General features: G+C 37.1%; 1 protein-coding gene across 3 annotated transcripts; it reads right to left on the bottom strand.

The window, feature by feature from the left end:
* Positions 1-872: 872 nt before the first annotated feature.
* Positions 873-17,349, bottom strand: LOC129743750 (cytoplasmic protein NCK1). Of its 3 annotated transcripts, none has more exons than XM_055735888.1 (7): positions 16,852-17,349; positions 7,703-8,183; positions 7,295-7,618; positions 6,890-7,226; positions 6,498-6,822; positions 2,992-6,429; positions 873-2,877 (listed from the first exon to the last, which is right to left on the bottom strand). In XM_055735888.1, exons 2-6 carry the CDS (start codon positions 7,722-7,724, stop codon positions 6,220-6,222), a joined length of 1,218 nt encoding a protein of 405 aa, XP_055591863.1. In that variant the 5' UTR covers positions 7,725-8,183; positions 16,852-17,349; the 3' UTR covers positions 873-2,877; positions 2,992-6,219. The 3 variants fall into 3 exon arrangements, with proteins under 3 accessions (XP_055591863.1, XP_055591865.1, XP_055591866.1); XM_055735890.1 differs by having other exon boundaries at positions 6,157-6,429; XM_055735891.1 differs by having other exon boundaries at positions 873-2,136; positions 6,157-6,429.
* Positions 17,350-18,214: the final 865 nt, after the last annotated feature.

The raw sequence follows: 18,214 nt of genomic DNA, 5'->3' as shown, positions 1-18,214 counted from the left end.
TTTAGATCATCGCCTTGTCGAAGCCCCCTGCGCGATTCAAATGAACTCGACAATTCACCCGCAATCCGCACACAGCACTGCGTTCCATCCATCGTTGCCTTGATCAGTCTGATCAGCTTCCCGGAAAAGCCGTTCTCGTCCATGATTTTCCATAGCTCGTTACGGTCGATCGTGTCGTATGCGGCTTTGAAGTCGATGAATAGATGGTGCGTAGGGACTTGGTGTGCACGGCATTTTTGGAGGATTTGCCGTAATGTGAATATCTGGTTCGTCGTTGAACGTCCCTCCATGAAGGCGGCTTGATGACTTCCCACGAATCTATTTGCAAGGTTCTGGGAGAAGTGAAACAATATTCATCAAAAGAAATTGCTTCTGCGATAAGGGTCATAGTGAGAGTTTTCTTTTTAAAGACTTCTCTCAAAAGAGGTACAAACATATTTATCGTAGTACTCCATCCTGCTGGTAAGCTGAAAGAATGAGTTCCGAAAACTAATAGAAACTCATAGGAACTGGCTGCCTGCTCATAGAAGTCAGGAATTAGATATGAAATTAGGCAAGTCACGACACGTGACTCGCAGAATAAGGACCGAGATCAGTTTGAGGGATGTAGAGGACTTGGAAGTGTTTGGAGTGATAGCTGAATCTGAAGAAAAACGTAGACCAAGAAAGCGATGAAAAGCGTGACTAGCTGTTTTAAGCGGAACTCCAGCTAGCCCAAGCAATCAAAAGCCCCTAAAACGGTTCCTTGGAAGCTTAATCAGCTACCAATTTGAGCGCGTATTTAACCTGTGCGCAGAACTCATTTATCGATACCCTAAATAATTACAGAGCAAAGGCTTTCGGTATGGTTTAGCTTGGCAACACAGGAGCAGTTTAAAATCCAATAAAACGCGTAAAAGCTATTCTTTTAATATTGTGTTTTTTTCTTGTTTAATTCACAAATCGCTTTATCCGTCATAGTCATAGATCTAATGATTTTCTTTTAAATTATTACTCGATTAGAAGCTCTCTCGCTCGCTCTGTCTTAGTATTCTCGCTCCTTAATATGGGCTTTCGGTGTTTTTAGTTCATTAATTCTGTTATAACAAAAAAGGTATTGTTTAACCCCTCCTACTACGCTTCATGCCTTCATCTACAAAACTTACACTTACATTGTCAAATCAAGTATGACTCAGACCTCTGTCAACATTTCGTGTTACTGTTTCTTCTGTTCTCTCACATTAAATGTACAACCGAATATCGATCATAAAGTTTTATTTTTTGACGCTTACATGCTTCTAGTGTTTCTCGCTGTTTTATGTGTGTGTTCTTATGTCCTCGGTACAGGTTCCTTAACAATTACTACTATCGTAAAGCCGTGAAGCTTATATGAGATGCATTTATTTCTGAAGAAAACGAAAATCCTAAAACAGGTTTTGTCAACCAGTAACTGCAGGAATAAGAGCATCCCATTTCGGTCTTCGGTCCCTGCACCGTTTGATAATGACGCGTTTCACTTCTTGTTTTCCTTGCGGAGTCATTTGCTTCGCTACACATCCACTGAGTGGAGCTGCTTGATACTGTTTCCAAGTTTACACGTGTGTTTTACTAGTTTTTTACTTGAATGCTTTACGTGAATGTATATAGTCTCACATTTTCTGATGTTTTTTTTTACTTCGTTTCCGACTTTTACATGCTAATTTACGATTTGGTATAAGTTGATGTATTTTTTTTATTTGTTTTACTAAGTTTCAGTTACTATACAGTGTAGTTATGTGACGATGTTTTGGGTAGTTCACTGTGCAATGATTTGATTATAGCTACACTAATACAATAATATGTTACACGAAACCAAAAATACGACTCATGGGAGAAATTGTTACAAAATAACGTCGTCCGTCACACCTGCGGATCTTGTATATGCTCACATTTTTCGTTTTGAAAATTGATGTTGAAACGTTATAAGCACAGGTACAAATTAAAAATGGAACAACATATTTGATCAGTTGTAGCTCAACAAAGATCATCTGGTGAGATGATGGCCCTTATTCTGCGCCTCGAGTGACGTGACGATAGTAGAGTCACCCAAGTCACTCTATTCCAGCAGTCGGTTTAGGTGAGGATTGTCACTTCGGATGAACTTAGTGAGTTCTTACCCTATTCTCGTAGTCACCGTGGGTGAGAATCGTCGCATTCGGGTGACGATTTTAGGTGACAATTGTCGGTACGTTTTCAGGTGACGACGAGATGGAAATGAAATGAAAAATTACGAAAATTACAGTAAACCGGAGTTGTTAGTTGTTAGAAATCAATCAAAAAATATATCCAGCATGTTTTATAGCTTTCAATTATCTATCAAATTTTAAACGACGAAAATTTCTTTTTATAAACGTGTTGGAGTTGAGTCGAAAGTAAAGTGTTTAAATATAACGATCCGCGAATTCCCCGACAAGTGTCCGAACCGGTACGTGATTGGGTGAACGATTCCCCCGAACAACTGTAAAGCGGAGTTGTTAGAAATTCAATCAAAATTGTAGGTTGCAAAGAATCAGTTATAAATTCAATTTAAAACCGAATTGTGGGTTCAGAATTAACTTGAATTGCTGAATTGAAACGGCAATCGGATCTGACAATCAACAAAAAAATTTATGGTTAAAAAGGGAGAATTGCCGGTATGGTTTCCGGTAATGACGAGGTAGAAACTTAATCAAATTTTCGCATCCACTACAAACTGCCAACCAATGCTGCCCTCTGGTGCTGCTGCAGCCTTGTTGACTTCGATACCAGTGCTCGGCATTCCATAATCCCTATGATCTATTGGCGACTGGGCTGTGGGCTTATGATTTCCGGCATGTCACGGTGATAACCTCAGGGAAAGCACCTAGATCGGCAGCACCACTGAAAACAAAAAAAATCACGTTAATCGCTTATATCGTGTAATTTGTGTAATGACACAAATTCCGGAAGCTGTTCTGGCCAAGCGGTATACAAAAGAAAAATCACCTTACTTACTTGAATCCGCCTGTTGGACACCTGTTGGTTGCAGCAGCAGCTGTCGATTGTTATTTTTTCCTTCTTGTTGGAGTTTCCGGTTTCAGCTTTCTCCACTTAGGACGAACAAAAATGCCCGTTTTTTCTCTTAAGTTGCTTGCTGTCACCTTATGACTCGTTGGTGGCCTTTTGCGAACCGGAATTATCTCTAATCGCTTTAAAAATCAGTTTGGAAAACTCGAAGCGCGAACGAAAACAAATCAATACAGAACAAATTCTACCATTGTGTTCATTCAGTCACTCATCTCTGTCACTTCACCCACATCGACTACGGGAATAAGGTGACAAAACTCACGGTGACTCCGAGGTGAGGTGACAAGCGTCACGTCACGCGCGGCGCAGAATAAGGGCCGATGTTATAGAATTGCCTTCAAGTGAACGTTTTACTGATTGAACGAACAAAAAAATTATAGTGAACGTTGAATTAAGAGAGAAGCTTTATTCTACAAATTTAAAAAAAAAATCTCAAGGATGTCGACCAATAAAAAAACAAAAAAATTGAAAAGGAATATTACTTATGACTTGACACGTCTTGACATTTTTACGACCATTACATAATTTGAATTGGTTGGCCAAAATTCTAATGTCATGTGATGTACATGCGTAAAATAATAATTTGCAAAAAATGTTCACATTTTAGTCCATTCAAATATTTTATCCAATAGTTGATAGTATAAATGACATACAAATTATGTATTACAAAAGCAACGCGAATGATTCTCTTAATCCACCAACATAACCATTTATCGACTATACTCTAAAAATTTCGGTAAATTTTCTATAGGACAATAATTGGCTTGGTTCGTTGATTACCAGATTCGGATTCTTTGATTCATGACGATGCAGATGATTTGTTGAATGTTTACAAATATTAACTGCTATATGTTTAAGCCCCCCGCTGTATCTCAGATTTACCAGCTGTTAGGCAGCTGCTATTATTTAGTGATCCAAAATGTTACTCTGATAAGTTTCGAATTTGATTCATATTGTGTCGTTCAATTTTGTGCCCGCGCCCGCCCGTCGTACAAAAGAAGGCATTCGCTGAAACAGAAACATCTCTCTAGATGTTTAGGTTCGTTCCTGTATTTTATATGCTTGAACAATGCCCGATTTTTTTTATAATTTATTTTCGATCTCTCTTGATAGCATCAATTTTGCAAGTATGATTCATCAAATCCAATGACATAACTCTATGACGGCAAAAGAAAAAAAAAATACCCTAAAGATTAGGTAGTTACCATAGTGATACATTTAGAAAAATCAAATTATTTCATTCGACAAGACTAGATTTTGTTCTGTATTGGGTTTCTCTTAAAACTGTCGGCATACGAGTATTAAAAATGGCGTAAAATTTATTAACAAATAAAACTGCATAAAATCATTCGAATATCGTCAACATGACAACAGTTTGAAAACAATAGAAGTGTTAGGTTTATTCAGGTTCAACCAATAAACTGTCTTCCGTTTGTCACGCTACGTCAAAAACACTTTTTTGGCAAAGGTTTTTAGTTTACTTTTGCTACAGATTCATTTTCAGATTGGTTTTTTTCTATAATAAATTTTCTTCACTAACTTTCCTCATAAGCACAGAAACGAACAATCAAAATTCGTGTGCCTAAAGTTTACCAAACAAATCTATCAATGTTTGCGGCACGAGTTGACTCCCTTCCATCGAATATGACTTGTTGTGTAGAAAAGATGTGTTTCAGTAATGCGTTGGCCGGATTATTTGATTTTTTGTTGTTGATTTTTTGAAGCTGTTTTTTGTTTGAGGAAACACGTAGTCAAAGTTTAGAGCAAATAACTCAATGTCACGAAATAAAAACTTTTAAATGAACGTTGTTAGTATTCAACCTACCGAAATATTGAGAAAAACTTCAGACCAAGAACGAAATGATTTTGATGAAATTTCAAACATGGCAAAATAAATTTCTTGGTTATTAAGTTAACAACAATTAGTGGGCATTTTATTTTTTTTTCTGGTGGAAAAACACCTGAACATTGACAAATAGGTACTTCAATTGAAACCATGTTTGCTCTTCAAAGTCTAATGGAGCCCTATGATTAATTTTGTCTTAAATTTGATGAAGGATCAAAAACTTTATAATGACTCTAGAGAATATGCATTATGGCGGAATGAAAAATGTAACTTTAAAATTTCAAACAATGTGTTGTAAAAAAAATGTATGTAATTTAAACTTTGGAGTCCGTTACCCTCTATCACAGCATCAGTCATGAATAATGCTATGTTTAAAAGTTTTTATAAATTCAGGATTAGCTATTAAACTTCAAAATTTATTTTTGAATAGGTTCATACAATTTAGAGTCAGAATTTTGATATGAAATCAAAGTTCAAATAGTTAAATCGGAATAATCGCTTCTTAATTTTTCTGCTAATTCACGATATTAAAAGACGCAGAGTTTAAAAAAAAATGGCCTTACGAGATTGTGTTACTAACGTCACTAACAAGCCAACCAAAATGCAAATAATGCCTCAAACAAAAACCAGCGGTTATTCGATTTACAAGATCTATCCAAAAACTTATTCTATATTTGGAAGCTGCACCATGTTTTTTAATATTTGTTTGCTAGTTTAGTTATATGTTTATGTGTGGCATCTGTATGGAGCATATTGTTGAATACGATATTTTCCGACTCAATTGTTGGAATTTTGGTTGCATACGTTGATAGGGATTATTATTTTACAATGCATCTGAGGAAATGTATATGTTTTGCGTTTCACGTCATTTTAGGAATCATAAATGCCCCCAAAAATATAGGTAGTTTGTATTTGAATTTTCTAACCAAACAGTACCGGTCAGAGTTAAGCTTTCAGTTATTTCGAGTACGTTTCACGGATAAATTGATTGTGGAGCTACGATATTCTGATGCTTTGAAAACCAATCATGTATGGTTTTATTTTGTTTTGGAAATACTCATATAAATAAATATGTTAATAATTATCAGCAAAATGGCTTCCCATTGTGAAATATCATTTCTCAGATTTACCAATGTATTTTTTGTTATGACTTAATTCGATTCGTTTTCTCTGTCTTGTGGGCATGAGTGTATAGATTTGTTTCCCTTTGCATTCCAGAGTATAAATAATAAAAAACTTGCGCTTACCATACACACCATTCACAGAACAATTCGGTTCCACTTTTCGCTGCGATGTTGAGGGAGTTCCTCTTAGGTGCCATTCGCCTTCGGAAGAGGCCGCACCAAATAGAGCTTTTCGCCCTGCTTATTGGTGTAGATGGGTGCTCTTTGGTAGTGATCCACTAGCTGATCTAGTGTGTGGAACTTTCGCTGCCCGATGCAGTACATGTTGCCCTCGACGTGCACGCGGAAGTGCTTGTTGCGTCCAGGAGCTTTAAGGGAAACGGAATAGTCACCCATCTGAAACATTATGAAACGTTTTGTTATGCTGTGGCCTACGACATTGTCCTTTAATTGTAGAAACTTACATTCGTTTCACTGTCCCGGATCAGATAGTCGCCATCGTGCCCGTGGGTATTCAGAACCGTATCACACTGATTTCTGGTGATCGCACCGTAATACCAACTTTTGCCGGTCAGCGGTGGCCTATCAAGCTGCTGCGAGTTGTTGTTATTACTATTGGCGGAATTGGAATTGTTATTGTTCGATTGCTGATCGTTTGGTCGTCTATCAAGCGAATCCGGCCCGCTTCCATTGTTTCCTCGATATGGTTGCGCTAGGTATTCCGACAGTTCTTGCAAGTAGTTTCGCGGTACTAGACCGAGCTGGCCGTTGGTATTTCTAGCTTTATACCTAGTGATAGAAAAAAATATTACCAGCATAAACATATTTGAAAACATTACATTTAAAGGCAACTTACCATTCCGGATCAGTTACAGGTCGATCCAAGATTTCTAATCGGTCTCCCTTTTCGAATGACAGTTCGGTATCATTGTTGGAGTTGAATGAATACAGCGCTACTACAATGTCCAGTACGTTTTCTGCCATGGCGTACGTATGCACAGTATCATCTTCCTGCTCTTCAGTAGTGTAATTGCTCGGGAACCAACCCGTCGCCGAACCACTCTGGCCTCGCCACCAACCATCGTTTGACTTTTCGAGAATCAGTATTCGCGTACCCTTTATGAGCGAAAGTTCGTCTTGTTGCTGTGCTTGGTAATTATATTTCACTATGGCAGTTCCTATTGGTGTAGTATCTGTAAAATCGGAAAAATATACTGTTAATATTAAGATACTACAAAAAAAAAACAATAGCAAAACTTACTGACTGCCTCCGACGGATCCGGTGGCAACCTTCGACCCATCGTAGGACTATCGACTTGTCGAGAGGGAGAACAGTTGGGCAAAGTTTTACTGCCTGAAGATCCTTTCTTGACTTTTTTCTTGAAGCTATCGAACAGAGAAACTGATTTCTTTTCCTTCTTGACATAGTTACTCGGAACGTAACCGGATTGATTGTGAGAATTCTGTACACGCCACCAATGTTTGCTGTCGTCCAGCAGCAAATAGCGTTCATTTTTCCTAAGATCTAATTCTTGAGCACCTTGAGCGGCATAATCGTACTTGGCTACGACGTAGCATACGTCTTCTGCAAGAAATAAAACAGAATGGGAATTTAGTTTTAATAATATTAATTTGATTCGTTTTACTTGCACATTGAAGCCCATATTACCTTGTTTAATATTTCCTGCCATCGAAGATTGAGAATAAAAAGTCGCACCTTTTTATTCGCTTTTGTAATCAGCTGCTTGAAGCGGAATAACCTATCACAACTGTTAGGCTAATAACTTACAATCTAATGACTAAACTGTGAGACCGGCTCAGGAGCAGCAGATGTGTTCCCTGTGATTCGAAGACGTGTTTACGGCAAAGAAGTCTATATGTAAGTGTGTATGTGGGTCCGCAGAAATGCGTCCTATCGTGATGAACTAAATGTCCTTCGAGATATTATCACTTATCGGCTGAGTGGATTGTGACGTGAATTTATTTCATCTATGATCTTTTGAAGTCTTTCTCTAACTCTATAGACCAAAGATGGTCTAGTTAGGACCTATCGATTATACGTCCCCGAAGCGTTTAGGAAGGTGATGAAGCTCATCATACCACGTCATATTACAGAACAGCGAAAGAGTTGAGTCTGAATCATGTTGTTTCTGAAAAGGAGAAAAAAAAATGGATCAGTACATACAAAAGATCGAAACTGAGTAACTGAAATATTCAAATTGATGAAAGTTTTAGTTATACCAACTTTTTATTAACAATTCTATTTTAATTGGAGTAAACCTACACCGAAATTTCGATTACATTCAAAAGTAATCAGTTTCTGTGAATTTATATAATTTCTCATATAAAAATACCTTTAACAGGGCCAAGGTTGAAGGTGGAGGTTTCGAATGAAGGAAAGCGAAAGAAATACGCTATCTTATTATAAAAATACACAACTCTAAATAAATTCAGCACGGCTCATGAGATAAAATTAACGGAGCTCAAACGAAAAAAAAGTTCCCATCTATTCATCCGCTACCGAAAAGTTGCGTAGGAGAAAGATGAACAAAGCTAGTCACACTAAGCACTTGCTTTCATAAGAGGCGAATGTTATTTCCATACAATAATAATAACAGCAGTAATGACCGCTTCTTTAGCGTTTTTTTTTCGTGATTTGGCTACCCCACAGTTCAAGCTCTGTGAAGTGAGACTTTACCATCTACCTCGTGCTGCAATGCTCGAAATATGTTGAGCTAAACACAATATCATATCGCAACGGAAGCAAGAGTTGTGACCAGATTGTGGGTGTGAGTGTGTAAATTAGTGAATATCCTGTCCTGTCGCAAAACAAGGAGCCAGATGCCATTCGCCCCTTAATGAGAAGCTCCTTAAACTCGTCTGAAGTAGAGCCTCCAGTGAGGAGGTTCGAAACAAAACCACTGATCTAAAATAAATAAAAACACACTTCTCACCCACGAATGATTTTCTGCCAGGTACATTCAGCTTATGGATCATTGCCACTAGAATGTAGAATCGCTTTAGGAAACCGGGGCCAACTCGACAAAAAGGACGAAAATCGTGCGCCCAGCCCTTTCTAATAAGAATGAAAATCATGAAAACAGTACCTATCCACTGTACGGGTTGGTGGCATATGGACGAGCACCAAGACTAACACATTTGCGGACGCATAAAACATGAAGAAACATTGTCAAAAAGGGGGCGACGATACCTTGTCAGTCAGATTACGAAGGCAACGTCGTCGTGCTACTTGGCTCCGGTTCTCTGCTATTACCCTTTACTGTTTTTGTTGATGACATTTTTCCGAAGCATAGTAACTGGTAAAGGCAATCGGAAATACTAAAAACCAAGAGAAAATGAGAGAATGACAACTTTAATCAATATGAGTGCAAACATATTTTCATTTACATTTATTTTTTTCTAAATATTATGAATCCATTTAAACATAACTAGATAGATATAGGTGTTTCAATTTATATACGGAAGATCGGAAGAACACTGTCCTACGGCGCCAATTTGTTTGATTTTTAGTTGAATGATCTGGCATCTACCTAATACAATAAAAAAATATGTTATATTTTGAGTCACTTTTGTAATTTTCATACATAGTCAATTTTGTGAATTTTTCAAATCATCAAAAATTTATAAATTGTCAATTTTGTCATTAGTAAAAATTGTAAATTTAGGCATTTTTTTTAAATTTTGTTAATTATGTAAATTTTGCCAATTGGTTCAATTTTGTAATTTTTTTATTTTCTTCTAAATTTTTTTTGTGGAATTTTAAAATATTTTTAACCACTTGCAATGGTTATCATCCATACTTTCTCCCGCAAAGCCCCTCCCCCTCCCCTCCTTCCTCAATCGATGGGATTTTTTTTCAACAGTACAGTAAGAACACTCCAACGCTACACCCATAGAACTGCCCCTACTTTCATAACAGTCCCATATGCAAAAACGAGCAAGCGAGAAAATCAGCTTTTTCTGTTTTGGAATACATCTTTGAATTGTGACCACAACTTTCAACATAAATGAAATTCGTTTAATGGTATGTGCTCTAGGTTGTCATAATAAATCGTAAGACCTGAAATTTTTGAAATTGGGCCATTGGTAAGGTCAGGAGCCTAATTTTTATTTGTTATGGGACTGTTATGCGGGTATATTCGAGACCTTTTCAAATCTACTCGCATAACAGTCCCATACAGAACATGTTTTGCTCACCAAGCTACTTTCTTAGACTTCAATTCGATCTTTTTTTATCTTCTAAATGCAGAATCAAAAATAGAAACAAACTTTTGGAAAAATTTCGTTGTAAGTGGACTCTTATCATGATTTTTAGTTGTGACTTATAGTTTTACGAAGGAAGAAATTTCTTCCTTCTTTTAAGCCTGCCTTCGAAAATTATTGTGCATAATTGGCATCAAGTGTGTTAAAACTTTTAGAAACTACTTAGAGCGATAAATCAATGATTATTTTACCGAAAGAAACATTGTAAAGTAGCTATATCCGTGGTATTTCACATATGGGACTGTTATGCGGGTATATTTCAGATGGGACAGTCAGGAGTTGATATTTTTTTCGAAATTTCTAGAACAATGTTTCTTTTTTTATGGTTTTATATTGAAGTCTTATGTTCAAAATGACGAACTGTCAGGCTAGATGAAAAATGACGAAAATTCATATGGGACTGTTATGCGAGTAGGGGCAGAGAAGAGGTTGCAAAAGTCCAATGCCAATTTAGAACATTTCTGTGCCGAAAATGCGCTGAAAAGTGTACTTTGCCGCAAAGATGATATGTTTGAAAAGCACTATGTACTGGCATAGGGACTTGAACACCCAAGCAAAATGACTCACGACCACTACATTCAAGCGAACCTAGCAAAACATTTTATGAGATTTTCATCCTTTTGGAAAATTCAAGAAACAAGAAATAAAACCACAGGGCAGTGGGAATCGAACTTACAAACACCATTTTTATATCGTCTTGCCAATCCGACATTTTAACCAGTGTACTACCGGAGCTTGAAATAGGACGAGGGATTTTTGTCATAGGCTTTCTGCCTCCGATCAATCTCTTGAAAAACCGCACAACGGTGGCTTCCTGACGTTTGGTCTCCTTTCGTTTGCTCTCCTTTCCTTTTTATTAAAAAAAAATCATTGATTTTTATCCACCCTAAGCAACCAAAAGTCGCGTTTTTACTTAAAGATGGAACTCGGAAGTTCACATTTGGCTGAAAAAATGTTTTACGGGAGCTTCAGGTGACTTTTGTCACGTAAAAGTTACTCAGGAACTTCCATCGCCCTTTGAAATGTTAAATTATCGATAACGGAACTTCTAAGCGCTTTTCATGCAACTTCTTTCAAGAAGGTTTATAACGTTCGCTTTACACATTCTAACGCACCGTTAAAATACTTTTAGGTGTTACAAACAACCTTTATGGGAATTCTAAGCGACATGTCAAAAATATCTGTCAATTTGTTGTCATGGTATTTGTTTTGTTCATATCAGCACTGATATTTACAAATGGAATTCAAGAATTTTTTTATCAATGTTAAGATATTCGAATAAATTTTTGATGATGAAAATTTTTGTTTTTATTTATTAAATGTACTGAAAGTCCTTTAAGCGAAATAAGGTACAATCTATTGACCAACCCATTCAATCATCTCAAATGACATTAAGTTTAAATACCAATTATTACAGTGGCAAGGAACTATTGCTTGATTGGTCGAGAGGCTGGTGAGTTTCATTGCAACCTAAAGAGCAGCGATTCAATTCTCTAAGCGCAAGTAGCTTTTGTTATCAAAACAATAATAATATACTAACACGGATAAAAAACTCTACAGGTTGTTATCAAAATTCGTATGGTTGGCTCTTCCATATCACTGATTTTTGGTTGAACCCATAATATTGCTAAATCTACATCGATGACTACGAATAAACTAGCGTTGCTGTAAAGTTGTTTTGGCTATCGAGGATTTCTCATCTGTTCATCGCTAATATAAACTAACATATGGCGGATTTGGTTATTTTATTCAGGTCAACTTAAAGATTCTAAATGTTAGTTTTTAAATGTCACAAAAACAGAAGATGGTGGAAGTTATTTTTTTGGAGGACACACATCAGAAAGCGGAAATATAAGTTCAATTTGTTGTGTGAGTTGATTTGTTCTACTAACAGTTGTTTTCAGATTCATCCGCTGGGACATATATGTTGAAGCGCGCATACTTTGATCCCGGTAGGCCGAAGCAATGGGAAAAGTAAGTAATTTGATATTTTTTGAATATTTATAATGTTTTCTCGGTTGAAAAAAAAAACGATTTAGATTTTGACGATGTTTTCAAATTTTGTTTCAGGGCCAGGGTGGCGTTTTCCGCGCAAGCCTAAAAAATATCCTTCTTTAAACGGCGGAGCAGCAACATCAATTGCATAAAAAAATATGCCACTAATGTGATATATGATTAAATTAAAAAAAAACATATGTCTTAATGAAAATAAAAAGGAAAAACTGCATTTAATTGCTCAAATTAATTTTTATTTATATTTGAATCTACAATTTCCGACGTTCATGGGGATCAGCATTACGGTAAAAACAGCCATACGAATGATTGACTAAAAAATCCTGCTAGATTCTCGAAGCTGATGCGATTGCTAAATCAGTCATTTATCCATTTGTGGCAACGTATAATCAGATTGTTGGCTTGATTGTTTTTTCGGGTCAGAACCAAACAATCATATTTATGGTCATGTAGACGCGTAATATAACTGATAAATCTATATATTTTTCTCCGTTTAATTAAAATCAATAAGATAGACCATGATAGACCGGCAACCTAGCAATCTGTAATCTGGCTGTCAGAGCAATCTGTCAACCAGATTTGTTTTCGGTGCGTAGAAGTTTTTTGGCATTCTCTTAGAAGCTGAATAGCATTCTCTACAGCCACCTAAACGAACTTGAAAGTAGCTTTAAGAACTTACAATTTGGGTTGACTAGCATTCTCTTCAGACAGAAACGAGAGCTGATTAAGCTTCTATGAATTATAATTTTGTTGCTTGGGTATCCATCCAGTGCGACTGGATCCATGGGACTGTTATGCGAATAGGGACAGTGCATCTGTCGATCGATTTTTTTTGGTAGGATTGTATACCGATTGGCATAAAGTCATTTGGCATAAAGCCGTTTGGCATAGCGCCGTTTGGCATAATGCCGTTTGGCATAATACCGTTTGGCATAATGGCCGTTTGGCATAATGGCCGTTTGGCATAATGGTCGTTTGGCATAATGGACGTTTGGCATAATGGTCATTTGGAATAATGGCCGTTTGGCATAACGGCCGTTTGGCATAACGGTCGTTTGGCATAAAATAATGCATTTACTTTGAGCATGTGGCATGCGAACCGAACAAGGGGATTGTCCCTAGCTTTGGATAAACCTAGAAACACGAGGCCTGAATAAAACTGAAAAGACGGGACAGTCCTAAAATTTTGGAAAAAAAACTTCGAGGAAGCCTCCTCACGCTTCGCGTTCGAACTAAAATGATGTATGGTCCTTACGCTTCGCGTTGCGGACCGGGCTAAGGGAATTTGAATAAACCTAGAAACTAATGTATTTTAATTTTTAGCAACATTTTATGTTACCTTATGAGTTTTTATATTTTATGCCAAACGGCCATTATGCCAAATGACCATTATGCCAAATGACCATTATGCCAAATGATTTTATGCCAAACGACTTTTATGCCAAACGGCGTTATGCCAAACGGCTATATGCCAAATGACTTTAGGCCAAACGGCGTAGTACCATAATCAACGATCATAAAGAAGTAGAAGAAGAATATGTTAAGAATTGGCGATTTGCAGCAAAACTATTTGACATGCAGCGCCAACTACTTCTCATTTGCAGAACTAACAAAAGGGTGATGATATCTGATTATTAACACATGATGTTGAAGTTTTTTTTTTCTCTCCCGGCTAGCAATGGGGGAGGAAACACGAATCTCTATAACATACATAAAAATACGCCACAAAACTAAACCAAAACAAAAATTTATTGCTTATCATCTATTTCAATCTAATTCCGCTTGTTTTCCAGACCGCATAATATCTCGTCCCTTTTCTTCTTCTACTCCCGCTCCTCGTCATTCTCTTCTTCTTCTTCCATTCCGCCTCTGCTCTTCTTCTTCCATTCCGCTTCTACTCTTCTTCTTCTTCCATTCTGCTCTTATTCTTCTTGCTTCTTAACTGCCTGTTTCTTCTTTTTCTTCTTACTTTACTGCAGCATCTTCTTTTCTAATTCACTTTTCTTCTGACTAGCGCTAGTACTTACTTGTTCTTATTTTTGTTCTTCACCTTCTCTTTACAGCGACCGATGTTGTCATCCGATGACCAACCCAGTTGAGCACCACTGGCAGCCGACGTGGCATCCAGCTTCAGCTTCCAGGAGGATACGGCACCAGTTTCCGGACGGAACAACTTTCGGCTCCGGAAAAAAGACCCTTCAATAAAACATTCAATCAGCCTAATTGCCTTTTTTAATAACTTTCCCGTACTCACCCTATTCGGGGTCTAGACGCACTTGAATGCTGGCTGCCAGAGCTGCTGCTAGCCACAATCACAACACCTAACGTAAAGCAAAACATTACAGCTGTTGCATCTTCATTCCGCTTGAATCTGCTTACCAGATATTTCCAACGATGATTATTTTACGGTTGGGCTCCAACTTGCAAACTGTGGTCGAGTAGATGTCGGCTCTCTATAAAAGTAGCTCGCAAAAGTTATGCTGCTCCTCTGCCAACAAATTTGTAAATATTTACCCGTTCCTAGGAAAGTTCACCGGGTTGTACTGGACGACGTAATGCTCTGGTTTCGTCTGGATCTTTGCTTTTGCGTCCACCGGGAGTTCCCGATCAATCGTGGCGGCACTGTTTTGGAGATTGAATAGCAAGGTTGGGTCGTGTTAGTGTATTAACGGCTTTTCCCGGTACCGTTCATGTAGGTACTACTAACCTTCAAAGAACGACTAACGATGCGGCAAGTTTTGGGCCAGCTTTAGGTAACTGCCTCGGTGATATTCTCCGGCAAGCAACAGCAGCAGCACACTCGCGGAAAAAGCGGAAAAAACGCGATGGCGACTAGCAAATCACGGTGCGAAAAAGATGAGTTGTGGATTTTCTAATTTGCTTTGCTCTTCATCTGTTTTGTTTACACTAAATTCCAGCTGTAAACAGAGCTGGGCGATGATGACAGGTACACGCAGATAATAATTTAGCAACAAATACATTAAACAAACTCAAATGCTACAATGAGTGAATACAAATCGTTTTTAAAATTGTGATCTTTTAGAAAACTATCAAGTTTTGGATAAAAATAATTTTTGGACTGCATAAGAAAATTTAAAATTTAAAACTTTTTAATATTTTCTTTCACGCAGAAAAAAATTTCACGTTCTTTTTAACAAAAATCAAAACAATAAACCGAGTTTAGACCTGATGTTATGAATAAATTTAATATGGTTCCGAAGATTAGAATGTAGGCAACAGAAGCAGTCATACCAGGTTGAAAAATGACCCACAAATTAAACCAAGAAATAAAGAAAAAAAAAAGGATTTGGTTTATTTTAAATGGAATTCATATAAAATATGAACACAATTAATATCTTGTAATCACAGAGTTGCTATATTCTGAACTTTGCTTTCTTCCAAATTCTTCAAAATTTTACAGAAAATTTCTGCATAACAAAAATGCTCATCACGTTTTGTAAGCAAATTGCCTAGAGAAAAAAGATCAATGGACAAAAGTTTTTCGACCTGCTCGTAATCTGCAATCTTCTAACATTTACACAACAACTTCCTCTTTCGACACTCTGTTTTGTTCTAGGTTGACGAGTTGGAACACGAGTTTGACCGGAACGATACTTGCTTTCTAGTGAGAACTCTTTACTACGGATAAAAAATATGAATTAATTCTACATCACTTGATGAAAATATTATCGTTTTTTAATTTTTCCATGCATGAATCAAAAGGTTCTGAGCAGATTTCAGGGTAAATGTTATCCTTGCCGACTTCAATTTAAAGAATTGCTGTCTTTCCATTTTTTTCAGTTTCGGTTTTGTTTTGCGAGTGCAATCGTCAACTTTCCATTACAAACGAAACGTTTTTTTTTCATCTTCATTTCCATTCTGTTGCCAGTTCCCACAAGATATTTCCTTCCGGGAACTAGAAAGTATCAGAAATTGAATAATCTAATTATGACAGATTAGTTAAATCACTTTTTCTTACCTTATTCTCTAATCTTTTCATGTCAAACATTTCATAAATAGCGAAAATTTTCAAAATTTCGGGTTTGTTTTGAAAAAATACTATGCGATTTGACGTTTGAATCCATAACATCATCATTTTGATCGCAGTGCCATGTCGTTTTGAGCTGCAAATCGCCAATACAGTTTGTTTTAAATTTACGAACGCCAACTTTGATAAAAAAAAAAAGTCACGTCACGTCCGATCAGAAAAATCTAGTCCTCGCACCGTTAATAATGAAAGGATTTGAAAAAACAAATTTATCAATTTCAAGGCGCTGTGAAATTCAACCAAAGCGAGTTGGCTGGGCAAAATTTTATAAATTGAGGGAGAAAATTCTTTGAGTTTTTGTTGTTACATACTAGGAAGTATGTACTTTTTTTTTGGAAATAATTTGAGAATAACTTGGGTGACCACATGTTAAGCTATGATTATTTCAATGCTACAGAAACAATCAGAAACTGTGAATTTTACTCTTGTATGTTAGATATGACGTAGTATTTAGGGGAAAATAACAAACTTACGATCTCTAAATTTCAGCTCCGGCTCCAAATATCAATCGGCGTATCCAACTTGCGATGATAGGATGAAAACAAGAGCGGTGTTTTAAAAACAATCACACATACTACCGCAAATCGTGCGCCCGTCGTTTTCACTGTGTGCTGTCACAGGATGCACCACTACACTTGTACTCTCGAATCAATCTACGCTCACCAATACCCAAGCACACGCGCCATCAGCAGCGTACACCGCCCCTTTAGCTGGCTGACCAATATGCCTATGCGAAAGCTGGCTGAACTTTTTTCTTCCTCCTTTCTCTTGATGAGTTAACTGGATTTATAATTCCAATTTCACACCCGAATCGCACAAGTTTCCACCCACCCGCGGTCGTATCCGACGATTGCACCAACGCTGATTACGATTAGATACCACTCGCGAACCGAATTGACCAAATTCAATGAGAAAATTGGCAATTTATCAGCAGGCCAAAAATTGCACTTTTGACAGCGAACGATGAAAAACTCTTCCTTGACTTTTCGGTCGCACACCCATACACTGACAGTTGCTCGGGTTCACTTGTTTTGTCAGCATTTTAGGGGTGGTTTTTCGCCTCGCTCGTTCATTTGCTGCACATTAGGGTGGCAATGATTCAAAGCGCTAAAGTTTTCTTGATCCTTGAAAATGTAAGGAGAGCGGGGGGACAAAAAAATCTAAAATCTTTTAATGCATGGCACTAGTGAACCTTCATATAAGAGAAGCGACATCTGATCCCTTTTAAAATAAAGTATGTGGCAACATCGCCAAAATCTTGAACAAAAAACTCCTCAGCACTGTTTTCTGGCTCAATGTTCAAGCTCTAAAGTGAACGCTCCTTCAATCCAACAAAACAACATTGAACTCGATGCCCAAAGGTTCGCGATAAACGGTATGAATGACTTGAATTTCGTTAACAATCAGATAGTTTTCTAACTAGGAACACGATTCACCAAAGCATTGAAAAACATTGCACCTAATCATAAATTCATATGACCAGCTTTAAAATTATCTGTTTGAACTATAACTACAATCACAATACCTTCCTTGGTTGAGTTTTCAATAAGAAAGGTAAAAGATCTGCGACAAATGCTCGGATCGATTGGAATCGATTTTGACAGTTCTTTTGTATCGATTGGAATTTTGTGTTTCAGACGTCGCTTCTCTTATATGGAGGTTCTCTACATGGCACAAATGAAAAAAATAAATAAAGGATTGAAATGACAAAAAAAAAATCAAAATTGGCGAAAATTACCCAAAATGACAAAAAATCAAAAAAAAATCTGAATCTAGCGTAACATTTCATAAGGGCGAAACAAGCAGTTAGCTCGAATCGAGAAAAACGCATTTGAA

This window comes from Uranotaenia lowii, chromosome 2, assembly GCF_029784155.1.
Source record: "Uranotaenia lowii strain MFRU-FL chromosome 2, ASM2978415v1, whole genome shotgun sequence".
NCBI classification, from domain to species: domain Eukaryota; kingdom Metazoa; phylum Arthropoda; class Insecta; order Diptera; family Culicidae; genus Uranotaenia; species Uranotaenia lowii.
The sequence above is the reverse complement of the archived record's forward strand: the minus strand, read 5'-3'. Positions and strand labels throughout refer to the sequence as shown.

Bases quoted from the DNA above. Each gene is read 5' to 3' on its own strand.
- LOC129743750 (XM_055735888.1), bottom strand. From the start codon at position 7,724: ATGGCAGGAAATATTAAACAAG. The intron at 7,227-7,294 runs GTAAGTTTTGCT...CCGATTTTACAG, and splicing joins GGATCCGTCGGAGGCAGTCA to ATACTACACCAATAGGAACT. The intron at 6,430-6,497 runs GTAAGTTTCTAC...ATAATGTTTCAG, and splicing joins TCCGGGACAGTGAAACGAAT to ATGGGTGACTATTCCGTTTC.